The sequence below is a fragment of the Onychomys torridus genome, chromosome 2 (genome assembly GCF_903995425.1).
Source record: "Onychomys torridus chromosome 2, mOncTor1.1, whole genome shotgun sequence".
Lineage (NCBI taxonomy): Eukaryota > Metazoa > Chordata > Mammalia > Rodentia > Cricetidae > Onychomys > Onychomys torridus.
The window spans coordinates 70,443,996-70,457,525 of NC_050444.1; the positions used below are offsets into that span (position 1 = coordinate 70,443,996).

At 42.6% G+C, this 13,530-nt stretch overlaps 1 protein-coding gene and 1 pseudogene across 1 annotated transcript in view; one reads left to right on the top strand and one right to left on the bottom strand.

The window, feature by feature from the left end:
• Positions 1–8,766, bottom strand: part of Grin3a (glutamate ionotropic receptor NMDA type subunit 3A) — a 176,918-nt gene extending 168,152 nt beyond the window's left edge. The window contains exon 1 of the mRNA XM_036178669.1: positions 7,199–8,766. Within this exon, the coding sequence (XP_036034562.1) occupies positions 7,199–7,897 (699 nt within the window). The 5' untranslated portion in view covers positions 7,898–8,766. The remainder of the gene's footprint in view (positions 1–7,198) is intronic.
• LOC118577882 overlaps positions 8,670–13,530 on the top strand; it is a 96,668-nt pseudogene continuing 91,807 nt past the window's right edge.

Consider the following 13,530-nt stretch of genomic DNA (forward strand, 5'->3'; position numbering starts at 1 on the left):
ACAAAATCCCACAGTAAAACTCCCTATCCTCTAGTTTTTATAATCTTTACATGTCCTCTTACAGAAGGATCCCTGAGCCTTCTGTGTGGGAGTTGTTTCATAGATGTATCTGGTGGGACTCAGCTCTACAATTCTGTATTTTGTCTAGTAAAAGTGTTTTTATTTGAGCATTTCATATATGAGCACACCATATTTACTTCCTTTCTACCCCATCCAGCTCCTCCTATAGGTGCCAATCATATTCATACCCATATATATTATACATACATATATATATATACACATTATAACATGCTCAGTCCAATTAGTGTTCATCTTATTTATAAATGATTAGGGTTGACCCCTTATGCTATTTTTGTAAATGAAATTTCAGACCACATTTTTTTTTCAGAAAAATGTCATACTTTATGTATATTTTTTGTAGGATTTTTTCCTACTTCTCTAGGTCAGTAAGTATATTCTCATTTTGAATGACTGCACAGCAATCCATGTCATGATTCTACTAAATTCCCATAGCTGAAAATGTCATGTGTAACATAGTTTGAACAACCAAAGCTGGGATTAGACAAATCTCTGCTTTTCACCCTGGTCCCCTGGATGTTACATACATCATGACAGTTTCCAGTTTGTTCCATTGGAGGCTAAAAAACATGCTAAGTGCAGAGTGAGTTATTCATTCATTCTTCTTCGTGAGGACTTCTCACTTCCTAGAAGACAGCTATCCCCACTTCTCTGTATGTTCATACATTATTCTCTCTCTTACAGGACTCAAGGAGATAATATCACTGCACTCGTGATGAAGCCCTGAAAGGCATAGGCACTGTTAAGACATATGATGAAACTCTTTGTAGATTAACATTTCAGTAAATAACAAGGGTATATAATGCAGCCTGATGGACAAGAGGAACTTGTCCCATTTCTTTCTAAGCCCTTGAAACCTCATCTCCAGCACAAACCAAGCCTGTCCAACAAACCAAGAGAAAGGTTTCCTTCTGTTGTCACACTAGCCCAGGCCAGGTACTCCCTCAATGCAGGAGGTCCAACACACCTGCTCTCTCAAGGCAGGATGTCTAACACAACCTGAGAAGCTCCACTCAAGGCTCAAGGGCCTACAGAGAAAACAACAAACCAAACCAAAACAACAGCAACAGAAGATTAGGGAGGTTGAAGGAAAGGACAAGAATGATCTTAGTTTCCTTTTCCTCTACTTAACCTCTGTCCTCCCATCTCATGAAGAAAGGATCAGGACAACTAGGTGTTTTTAAGGCCCCCACCTGCTTGTTATTCATGCATCCATTCAAAAAGCAATGCAGTGCATGCTATGTGATGTTATTTTCCTTGCTGAGTTTTCAGACCACATTTCTTATGGCGTACTTTTCTCTCTGTGTGACAGCTAGAATAAGCAGGAGAAAAGACAAGAGGAATTCTCATCTCTATATCATGCTGCTGCTAAAATGAGCAGCAGCATGCTGTGAGAATCCTGCATAGTTACCTGGGGAAACGACACTCAGTATAGCTGGTTTGCAAATTGTTATCAGTTCATTAAGAAATGAGGTACCTTTGCCAGCTTGAGTCTACACACTGAGTTGGTTCAAGAAATTTTCTGTCAAGAAAAAGTTGAATAAGTCAAGTTGTACACAACATGAGGGTGGGGCACATTCTGTGTTCATAGACTCTTGAATGAAAAATTTGTCACTAACAAAACAAAACAACAACAAAAACAACTTGTGGTGGACGTGAAGGACCCAGGTGTCTCACAAGTCTTGTGTACTTCATATTGTAGTTTCTATGGCAGTGTCTAGGGTTCTAGATATTGTTAGGTGTGGTATAAGTAGAATTTGCCATTGGTATAGAAACAGATCTGTGTGTTCCCAAGTTGTTCTTAAATAGTAAGGTGAGTGGAGAGAAATATGAAACTCTTTTGATTGATGAAGTAGGGAGATTAAGACATATATATTTTTCTTTTTTGAAACATTGTCTCACTATGTAGCTTAGGTTGGCCATGAACCCACTCTCCTTCCTTACCTTCATGGGGAGCAGAGTCACCTGTATGCCATGGCTCCCAGCAGAAGATTTACTGCCTCTTCTCAGCTCCTTGACCAGCTCTTTTCTGGTAGTTATTTAGCTAACACAATAGATTGACCCATAGTACTTTTCATTTTCTCATTAGATTTATGAAACAAATCATAACTCTAAGAATCACTTTTGATTGACAAGAATAGATGCTCAGAGACAGAGTGATTTGCCCAGGATTATACTGGCCATAAGAGACAGGTGGATTAGAGATTTTCTTTTAAAAACAATTATTTCATAGTTTTAGCTATTTTTTTCTAAAGTGGTAGAGATTTGACTGAAGTATTCATAAAACAAAACCTAAAAGCACAAACTTGCCTGGTGCCCTCTGCAACACTGGAAGACACAGAGCACTAAGCATCTTGTCACTGAAATTAGTGTTCAATTGTAAGTTGAGTTACAAATTAAGTCTGAGATACAATAGTCAAATAAGATCAAGACCAAATATATTTTTCGTAGACTAGCTGATGTTGGTGTAAATGCAAAGACAATAAGACAGACTAATTCCTCAATGGATGGTGTCTGCTACTCTCCTCTGCACTACTTATTTAGAGAAAAATTAAGAAAACAATTTATCAAATTAATGAAAATCTTCCAAATTAATCTCAGTCTTCCAATTTTGATAAAGAACCCTAAAAAGATTACTACCAGACAAAAATTTTGTATCACTTGACATTTGAATGTGAAATCACTTTTCAAGTTGCCGATAATTAGGTGATACCAGCAGCCATTTGCTAGGAAACACAGAAAAAATACTTTTCTGGGGGTGTGGAGAGAATGAGTACTATGCTACACATGGAGCAGTGGGTCTCAAACTTCCTAATGCTGTACTCCTTTAAGACAGTTCCTCATGTGTGGTGACCCCAAGCCACAAAAGTATTTTTGTTGTGACTTCATAACTATAATTTTTCTACTGTTATGAATTATAATGTAAAATATTTTGAAGATAGAGGTTTGCCAAAAGAGTCGTGACCCACAGCTTGGAAACCACTGTCATAGAGCAAGTCAAAGAAAACCAACACAACTTAGAGCTGGAGTTTTCAAAATTAGTGCCCTTTGCTAGTCCTCCTGAGGTGCTTGTTACACAGTAGAAACATGTTCTGTTCTTAAAGCCATGCAAAAATACTGTTGTATTAGCCAAGTCCTAAAACACACACACACACACACACACACACACACACACACACACACACACAATTTAAAACAAATGAAAACAACCTTAAATCTTTAGCTTAGTATTTCCAGAGAAAATGGATCATCTAAAATAGTAACTTGTATGTGGAAATAAACATAATGATTAGCACCCACGGCTAATGAGACAAAGTGATGGTTGGTTCACTCAACTAGAGTTGGAAAAATTAAGGGATGGGGAGATCATTTCATGAATAAAGTGCTTGCCTTGAAAACATGAGGGTTTGAGTTTGATCCCTAGAACTACTGCTTTGAAATGCCAGGTGAAAATTGACAGATCCCTAGGCCTTACCAATCAGCCAGACTGGCTTATTAGGTGAGGTCCAGGCCAGTGAGAGCTTTTGAATCAAATATTTTAAAACAAACAAACAAACAAACAAACAAGGTTAGTGTTTTTGAGGAAGCACACCTTAGACCTCTACATACACCTGCACACCTGTACATGTGTATGTTTAATGTGTGTGGGTGTTTATACATGTACACATGCACACACACACAGTTGGGCAGAGTGGTGCAGTCACCTTTGAAGTTAATTTACTTGGATCTAAGTCACTTACATTACTTCATTATCTCTGGCTAATGTAAACCAATGTGGCATCTTAACAGTAGAGATGCATTTTAGCAAAGAATATGCATCTGTCACTACCCAGCAGGTAAAGTTTTAGGGTTAGCTCTGAAGAAAATACACAGAACCCCTAGAAGAAAAAGTACCAAGGGGGAGAGAGAAAGAGACAGGCGAAACTTTCAAAACTCACTGCAGTTTAAATGTGAATGGGCCTTGGTTCATGGCAACATCATTATCTGAAAGTCACAGCAATGGAATTCAGAACAAACTGATCTCCTAAGTAAAATGGGTCAGCCTCAGGCAGGAATTTGAATATGGTGGTGAAGTAGGAATCTTCCGGACAGAACTGTACTTTGACCCATTCCATGTTAATCTTTAATTACATGGTGATAATAAGCATATGTTTTTCAAAGTGAATAGTTGACTCACTTCATTTTGGTGGATTCTTCCTTGAAGGAAATTAGAACCTTCCTAGCTGATGACAAATGCTCTCTACTTACATTTTAATATTTTTGTAAAATTTTAAACATTAATTTGTTGGTATTTAATATGCATGAATGTTTTGCTTGTATGTTTGTCTGTGCACTACATGCACGCTTGGTACCCACAGAAGCCAGAAGAAGGCATCAGATGCCCTGGGACTGGAGTTACAGATGGTTGTGAGCTTCCGTGTGGATGGTGGGAATTAAACCTGGACCCTTCATAAGAGCAGCTGCTGCTCCTAACCACTTAGCCATCCTCCCAGCCCTGTGCTTATGTTTTCAATCAGTAGAACACTGAAACAAAACTTGAGTTTTGACCATCTCATTGATATCTCCTTCCACTCAAGAACCGTGGTATGATAGAAAAACCATCATTCATTAAATAAAATTTTCCTATGAAAAAAATCAGCATCCTGAGGGAAAGTGAGAGGACAGCTGTTGCTGCTTCTGTTCTGAAAGCAGTCTGAAACTGTTTGCATACATGGCATGCTTTTGTTTTCCGTGGTTGTGTGGGTAAGTCTACTTTCTTCTAGAATACTTTATTCAGGCATCAGATAATCAACAAATGAGGTCATTGTTCAGTAGGCTCCAAAGACAATGCCTAAATTAAGCTGATTTTATTTAATGTGTAAAATGACTTTGACATTTTTTTATATCTAGAAGGTCTTTTAAAAATATTACATCAGTATGTTAGAGAAAGGCCCACTTTCCAGGAGAAGCCAGAGGAAGAGTAGCTATTAATTTTGCTGAAAGCAAAATTGTGCTCGTATCCCAAAACTGCACAGTACAGTGACTTGGCACTGAACAGAGAATTTTAAATGTAGAATATTGTAGAATGACACTTAACTGATATACTAAAAGTAAGGTAGATATGTGTGAATTAAAAATGCAAGGGAAGATGGAAGGAGAATCTTCAGTGGGACAAGCTAGGTCTGAGTCACATAATGATCTTTACCTTTCAAGATGTGTACCATGACAAGACAGTGAGAACAGTGATTTAAGACACAGAAGTAAATGTGCATGGCTGAGTATTTACTTTATAGCCAGACTGTAAGTGCCTCCCTGGAGGACTTCATTCTCAGAGTGGCCTTAAAGCTTGGAAGCTCACTGATTCTAGACACTGCTTCATGTTTTTGTTTTTTTTTTTTTCTTCTTTTTTTCCCTCCCTCGTCTCCCTTTTTTCAGTGTGCTGTGAGCTGCATGCATCCATTATGGGACACAGTTTCCCTTCCAACCAAGGAACACTAATTTGGGGAGAAATTTCTCGCTATTTAAGAGTCCTGCCAAACAATCTGCAAATGGGAAGGAGTTTGGTGACTGTGACCATTATTGGCAACTCCTGAAGGATTAGGTAATAAGGAAGCAGTGATGAGCAGCCAGTGTGCTGACTCCTGCATTTCATTAGCTCTGCTTCTGCATATGTATTAATAATTGTGTGACCTGTGAATGCAATTTTGTGTCTATAACACTTTGGCCACTGGCAATGTTGTGCACGCCTGTTTTCCTGTGCCTTCTCATGAATGCTGCCTACAGCCATTCAGATTCAGGTAACAGAAATATTTTAGATAACAGTTAATTAGCCTGCATTCTGCAGATCAAATCTCTATAGCTCTTCATTAAATGGAAATTGCCTGGGTAACTGTTGAAAGGAGCCTCTTCTAACAAAAGAAAATGTTAGTATTCCCCAAATATTTTAGACATAGATTTTACCCAACTTTTCACTTGTACATTCCCTTACTCATTCAGCCTTTATTTCAGCATATAGACCAAAAATTCGAGGCAGATTAGAAATATCTTGCCAACCAAAGGACAGAGTTATAGTACTGCTGAATTACAAATCTTCCAATGTCTAGACTCTTACTAGCCCAATATTTATCGAATCCCAGAACTTTCCTCAGTTTTTCAGTCTTTAAAATGGGACTATTTTCATTCATTGGTCTCCCAAATATCTTGCAGAAGAGGGCACCAGCTGATATGACAAAAGCAGTCTACAAAATGCAGGGACTTTCTGCTAGTCTAAAGACCCATGTGCCCTTCTTGACTATTAAACCTCCTCATTGTTACTTGTCAACACTTAAGTCCACAAATAGTTTCTTTGTTGAAAATAGGTTTAGATTTTTTTCAAATCCACAAAAAACTAAACTATTATTTGTTTATTTTTAAATAAAGAGGGCAGAAATGGGTTCAACACAGCAATCACATGCCAGGCTGCTGAGCCCACAACACAGTAGGAAGACAGGGACAAAGAATCCACAGAGAAGTCTCCCCATCTTCTTTTATGCTCTCAGTATTCCAATATCAACACTGCCAGCCACTGTTCTTGACCCATGGCTTCTCTACTAGTTGTACGTTTAAATTGAAAATTTAAAAGGAAGTCAGAGGGATGTGCTTTTCCTTACACCACAAAGCCCTGGCACGCCTCTGGAAGAAGTAGAAAAGAGCAGCTGCTGCTGTTTTTGTTACAGGCTTTCTGACTTCCCCATGGGAGTTTAAGACAGTGATGAGTCTGGGGCCCCACCCCCATCCTTTACTCCAGTCTGGAACCCTCGATCACTGTCCATGGTTCTGAACCTCAACTTTCAGGTGTCTGGAATCCATTAGATTTCTCTCAGCTTGTCAAAACAAGACACCCCACCCCCCCGCGCGCATATGATCTCCACATTCTTCCCTCCATCACGACCCCTCTAACTTGGCATTTTATTTCCGTCTGCATTTAAAATGTCATATTCTATTTCGACGAAAATCCTCCAACCTACCACCTAGGGTCATAGTCCAAACCCAAAGGTTATCAAAGTTAAAAAGCTCCCTGCTTCCCCCACACTCTTCCTCCCACTCTAGTCCCGACTCCCAGCAGCGCACATCACTCCACGCGCCAGACTCTTCTCACCTGACTCTCCCGCGGAAACTCGTGGCGCACTATGCTGAGCACTGGGATGTGCAGGACAGAGCTGACCAAGTCTAGCTCCATCATCTCGCCCTGGCTCTGAGGGAAGGCCAACAGCGCGGAAACCCCCTGTACCACTACGGTGTGGCACACGCTCTGCAGAAAGGAGAAAGGGTCACTGCTCCATGGCGAGCTTGGGGAAGAGAAGGGCATAAGTGGCAGATCGCCCAGGCCCGCCTCTATGGCCATCACTACTTCCAAAGACAGGTTGTAGGGTAGTAGCCCTTCCACACGGTTCAGGTTGTCCACGGCGAACAGGAGGGCATCCCGCGGCCACAGGGTCTCGGCCCCGGCGCCCTCCCCGAGCTTCCGGGAGCCAGGCGGACCCCGGCCGTGCAGGGCGCTCCCCAACCAGCGTGCGCCTTGCGAGGGCGCCGGTGGCCGCCACGTCCCCGACTCTGGCTCATCCCTCTGGGCACTCGCCCTGCCGCCGTCCTGAGCGCGGTTGGCTGAGCGTGGGGCCGTGGTCCAGGGCTGCAAGTGCACCGCGCCCACCCTCACCGCGTGTCCGATGCGCTTGAGGATCTGGCAGGGTTGCGGGTGCGATGAGGAGCTGGGCACCCCGGCTAGCACCAGTGCGCAGGGCGGCGGCAGCAGCAGACAGACCCTGCTCAGCAGCCACCACAAACTCAGTCTCCTCATTACTGAGACCCGCAGGGAGAAAGCGAGCCCCCTCCTGCGCCCGGCTCGCCCCTCTGCAGCCGCCGCCGGTGGTCTCCGCCGCCTGAGGTCTCCGCCTCCAAGTCCTGAGCGCAGCTTCCCTAGACACAGTGAAGCGGTCGAAGGAGCCGGACTGGTTCCTGGGCATTCCAAGTTGCAGCCTAGCGGACGCCGGGCTGGGTCGGATGCGGTTCCCCGGCTCCTCCGCCTATCATCCTCCTCAAGCACGGCAGGCCGGTGGGCCAGCACTGGTCACCCGAGGCTTGGGCTCCTGGTCCCTGCCCACCCCATCTGCAGGGCGCCTGGGGCACAGCGTCTGATCACAGAAAAAGCCGACGGGCTTGCAAGGGGGCGACAGTGACAGAGGAGCGGTGCTCTCACTTGGCAGGCTTCTTTTCTCTTGCTGTTCAGTTCAGATGACACCCCTTTATTTACTGGGGTGGCGGAGGAGAGGGCGTTCACGCCCGGGGTGCAGAAAAGCAGCAGCTGAACCTGCTTCTCTTCCCCGCCGGCCACCCTTTCGCGGGCTCTGCCAGCGCCTGCTTCATTTTCCCTTTTTTACTTCCTCTCTTCCTTTCTCTGTCGTGCTTTTCGCCCAGGAGCCACCTCTGTGGCTTCCTCGGAGGAGCGACACAACTGGCCAGCGAAGGGTGGTTCTGCTCGGAGCGCCAAAGTTCTCCCCGCCTCAGCCGGCGCCTCCCTGTAGCCAAGCCCTGGCGCCAGCCTGTCGCTTGGCTGCGCTAAACGCCCACTGATGGTGAGATTTTCCTGCCGCACAGTCCCGCGCCCCTGCAAAGTCCTCGCCCCTCAAACGCTGCGAGTTGGTAGTTGGCACAATTCCCTGTGGCGGATGAGCTCAAAGACTGAGCCCGGGAGAATTCTGAATTCCGAGTCGCTCCCGAGATCTGAAACCCAAGCGAAACCCAATGGGTCACAGGGACCGGTTTAAAGACACCGTGACTTTAAGGAGCTTCCCTTGGAGACACCACTCTAAAGGTTTTTGTTTGTTTGTTTGTTTGTTTGTTTGTTTGTTTTTCTTGTTTTTGTTTTTCCTCTTTCCCCTAGTCCAGGGTATTAAAACAAGAATTATTTACACATCTGATTTTGTCTTGCTTCTTTGGCAGAGGAACCTTTGCATTTTTAAAGGGATTGTTGTTTGTTTTCTGGGGTCCTCAATAAAAATAAAGTGGATTCAAAGCAATTCAAGAAATCAAAGTTGGGGCCAGAGAGATGGCCCAGGGGTAAAGGCCTTTGTCACCAAGTCTGACAATTGGAGTTCGATCCCAGATTCTACGAGGAGGACAGAGAGAACTGACTCCAGTAAGTTGTCTTCCAACCTGCATGGTTGTGCTCCACGTGCTCACACCCATCCCGGACACAAAAATCAATAAAATAAATTAAAAATAACTTCAGATTCTGAAAAACATTCACCAGTTATCCCTAGTATAAACAAGAGTATCCAAGTAGTAGTTTCTTTTGAGTTGTTTCATTTATACAGCAATACGGAGGTCAATGAGTTCATTATCTAAATTTCCTTTCCATTGAATAATCTGACATTAGAAGACGACAAAGGGGTTATAGGAAGGCTTGTGAAGTCTTCACAAATAGTAAATTGACTTTATTTCATGTTACAGGATCATTTACAGGGAGGGTGGGAGAGATAGCTATGTGATAAACAGCATTAATGAGCAACAATTCTGAATCCAATACTACCTCTGAAAAACCATGACCTCGGCAATTTATTTGACCTGCCCTTGCCCTGTTGTTTGGATCTGCTAAATTATTATGAAAAATGCACCAAGCTTTTAACTCTAAATGCTGTTTGGATTCTTGAACTCAAGTTTCTATCATGCTTTAAATTTTGGGATGATGAAACGCTAGAAAAAAAATAAAAAATCTTGGGAAGCTTGCAATGTGAACACCATTTTTCTCAGCACAAAGTAAGTTTGGCAAGACTTAGTTGCTAGAGGGTACAGAAGGGGAGAGAGAGAGTACAGAAAGAGAGGGCACAGAGAGAGAGGGCACACCTGCTTTTTAGGCTGGGACACCGTTGCAGGCTAGTGACCTAATTAAGGACATAATCCTTACAAAAAGGGCTTCCATAATTAAGAAATAAAATCAGAATAGGGGCTAAATCAGAAGATAAAGCCTCTCCTCCCCCTTAAGGCCTGTCAGCAATCTCCCTTTGTTCCAGAGGACCCCAGTGCTTGAGATATGAAGTATAGAATGTACAGTCCTTGCATGGCTCAGAGGATCTCATCTGTGCAAGTAGGAGATGTACTTGTCTGTACTGGAGTATGGGTGCAGTAAAGAGTATGGCATGTCTTTTTATGACTGTGCCTCAGCACAGCAATCCTTAGGACATGGTATTGCAGGTGTGTGCAGATGGGATCTCTAAGGGAGTAGCTTGGCCTGACTGTGAGGATGTATAACTGGATACACTTCTGGCATCAGGTCTCTCACAAGTTCACCATGACCTTGAGAGATGGCCTGATCTGGTTGTTCAAAGAAGAGTAGGTGATCAGCAAATTTCTGAGGTTAGTACTTCTGGAGTTCCTGACACAGCCGTTGTGGAAGCTTCTGAATACTGAGCAAAGGGGAAGAAGAGCTCTTCCTTTTCTGTTTCCTTCTATGTATTTCCTGGTCCTTTCAGTTAGAAGTCATTCCTTTTCCTCTGTGTGTGTGTGTGTGTGTGTGTGTGTGTGTGTGTGTGTGTGTGACCTGTGGAAGCCAGAGGTCCCTTTCTGGTTTTGTACCTGGGGAGAAGTCTAGTTTATCTTTTGGAACAGAGTCTCTCACTGCAACCAGGAAGTCAATGACTGGGCTAGCTTGGATGGTCATTGAGATTCTTAGTATTCTCCCGCCTCCTTTTCTTAACATTGATATTAAAGGTGCAAGCCACCGTGCCATGCCTGATTTTTTTTTAAGTAGATTCAACTTAGGTCCTTAGGCTTTTGTGACATGCACTTTACTGATGAGCTTTCTCCCCAGGCTCTGTGCTATTCTTTTCTCTGTCTTCCTTTTGCCACTCAGTTCTCTTCTCTTGTCCTGCGGAGCATCTCTGACATTATTCTCTCTTTTCTTATCTTTTTCCTTTCTTCTTCTCTGTCTTTTTCATGCCTAAAGGGTCATCATTTTCAAAACTCTTTCATCATTCAACAATTTGTTAATAAAACCTACTGTGTGCAGGTATGACTGTAAGGCTATCCTCGGGATAAATGGATTCTTCTCTCCTTCTCAAACTAAGATAGTTAACTTCTCAACAAAGTGCCAGCATAGGGCTTCTGAGCTAGTGAGAGAGAGAGAGAGAGAGAGAGAGAGAGAGAGAGAGAGAGAGAGAGAGAGAATGAAGCACACAATTAAATACACATAGGACATATTGTTTAGTGCTCAAGAGATTTAAAAAAACTCCAAAGGAATAAAAATGAAGTGTGGGGCTGTGAGTACATTGTGATTCTAGATAGGAAAGCCAGGAAAAGCCCTCCAAGAAAGTTACTTTTGAATAAACAGATAAAGGGAGGTAACATTTGTGTGAATGTTTGTGGCGAGAAGGTAACAGTGATTGAAAAGGTCCTCAGGCAGCAATGTTTCTGGTGTATTTGAGCAAGAGTGAGAGGCCCCAAGTTGCCAGAGCAAAACGACTCACAACAGCCACAGTGGTGGGTGGTAGGAGCAGAAAGACTGGAAAGAGTAGGCAGACAGAAGAAACCAGCAATGGACTGTGGCTTCAGAGGGGTGATGGCAAGAAACTGGGCAGAAGAGTGACAGGACTAGTTTCTGTTTACTTTGGAGATAAGGTCTTCTTCTGTAGCTCAGGCTGGCTTCAAATTAAGGCAATCCTCCCACCTTACCTCCCATCCCCAGTGCTGGGATTACAATCATATGACACAATGATGACCAGGACTAATGTAACAGGAACGCTTTAGGTGTTCTTTTCCTAGTATATGGAAGAGAGGCAAGAGTAGAAACCAGGATCTCAGCTATGGGGCGATTGCAGTAACACACCTGAGGGAGAACATTCTTTCTAAGTCTAGCAGTCTTATCTGGCTAATATGATCATTCCCCTTATAACATCTGGGAAATTTACTCTAAGAAATACTGAGTTATCCACAAAGTTATCACTCTGAGAGGGGCAGTGTAGCTTCAGCTTTGGAGGTGCATCCCAGCTGCAGTGTTGGTAGCAAGTCAGACCTCAAATTTGACTCACCCAGAGAAGACAGAGCTTTGTTTATTATCTTATTCAATATGAGAACTAGTGAGCTAAGAACCCGTGTCGGAAGTCAAACAAACAAAACAAATCCAAATGCTCAGTTTAAAATGTGTTCTGTGCACATCTGTGCTTCCTGGTTCCAATAATGGCTGTACAGAAAGCTGCAACATTCTGGATGTAGCCCAGGATAGGCTCAAGTGAAGGGTGCTGTGGAGATTTGGAGTTGGATCTGTTCTCTGCAGTATTTCCCTGTGGGTATGACATTTAGCCTCCCAAAGCTGGAGTTTCCTTCTCTCTACATTGGTTGTGGTGACAGCTCTTGACATTTGTCTGTGTAGAAACATCAGCACACAAACTCCTGCAAGCCTCAACTTCCATGGAAATAGAAGGTTTATTGGCATATTACAGTGATTTTTTTTTAACTATTCTTTCCTTACCCCTTATATACTGAAAAGTTTCAAGGTGTCTCCTCCACACCTGGTTTTGGTGGTATGGTATTGTTTTAAATAAATGGTATTTATTTTAAATGACATGTCCTCAATTATAGGTCTTTCTTTATAAAATACTAACTTATAGTGTTTTTTTAATTTTATTAAAAATGAGGCAGGAATAGTTGAATAACAGTAAGGAGTCTGGAGTATCTGGAGAAGTGACCCAAGTTGGAGAGGGTTATGGCAAGTCAGGGCAGAGAAGCAACAAGGACATAGAAGACAGTGAAGCTCATAAGGAACCTTGATTTCTCTTCTGAGTAGGTTGAGAAGCAATAGTGGGGGCCAGATCAGATGAGGCAGTTGCATGTAAGAGAGGTAATTCTCTTGCTGTATCATTAAGGCCAAGGAATGGGGAATCAAATGAGAAATACTGCTCAAGTCATCTCAGGGTGAGGGTGAGGGGCAGTGTAGCTTCAGCATCCTAAGTTCATTCTGGTTGTATGATTGGTAACAAGAACAACCACATCTTAATATCTGGATGAAAGCCTGTGCCTATCCATTGATAATGTATAGCTCCTACTCTACCATCTTCCACACCAGCCACTCCATTGCCAATCATTATGGTTTATTTATGGGAATCTTTCATAATAAAATCAGCAAACAACAACAAACAAGTAGATACTGTAGAGAATAGGATAATAGAATTTTAGGAGAAGCAGACCCAGAGAATTCATCACTCAAGATCTTAATCGTTCTTTTCTTATTTTCCCAATGAGAGAAAATAAAGCTCTATATAATACCTTGTATCATTAATATCTTGTACCATTTTCCTAGTCTTGACAATAATCATTCTTATTTAAAATATAAGTAACTTTCTTGATTATGGGAATATCAGCCCACCATATATTAACATAAACCATTATATCACAATTATTGTAAACTTACTATCTTATCAGGAACATGGTGATGGGAAG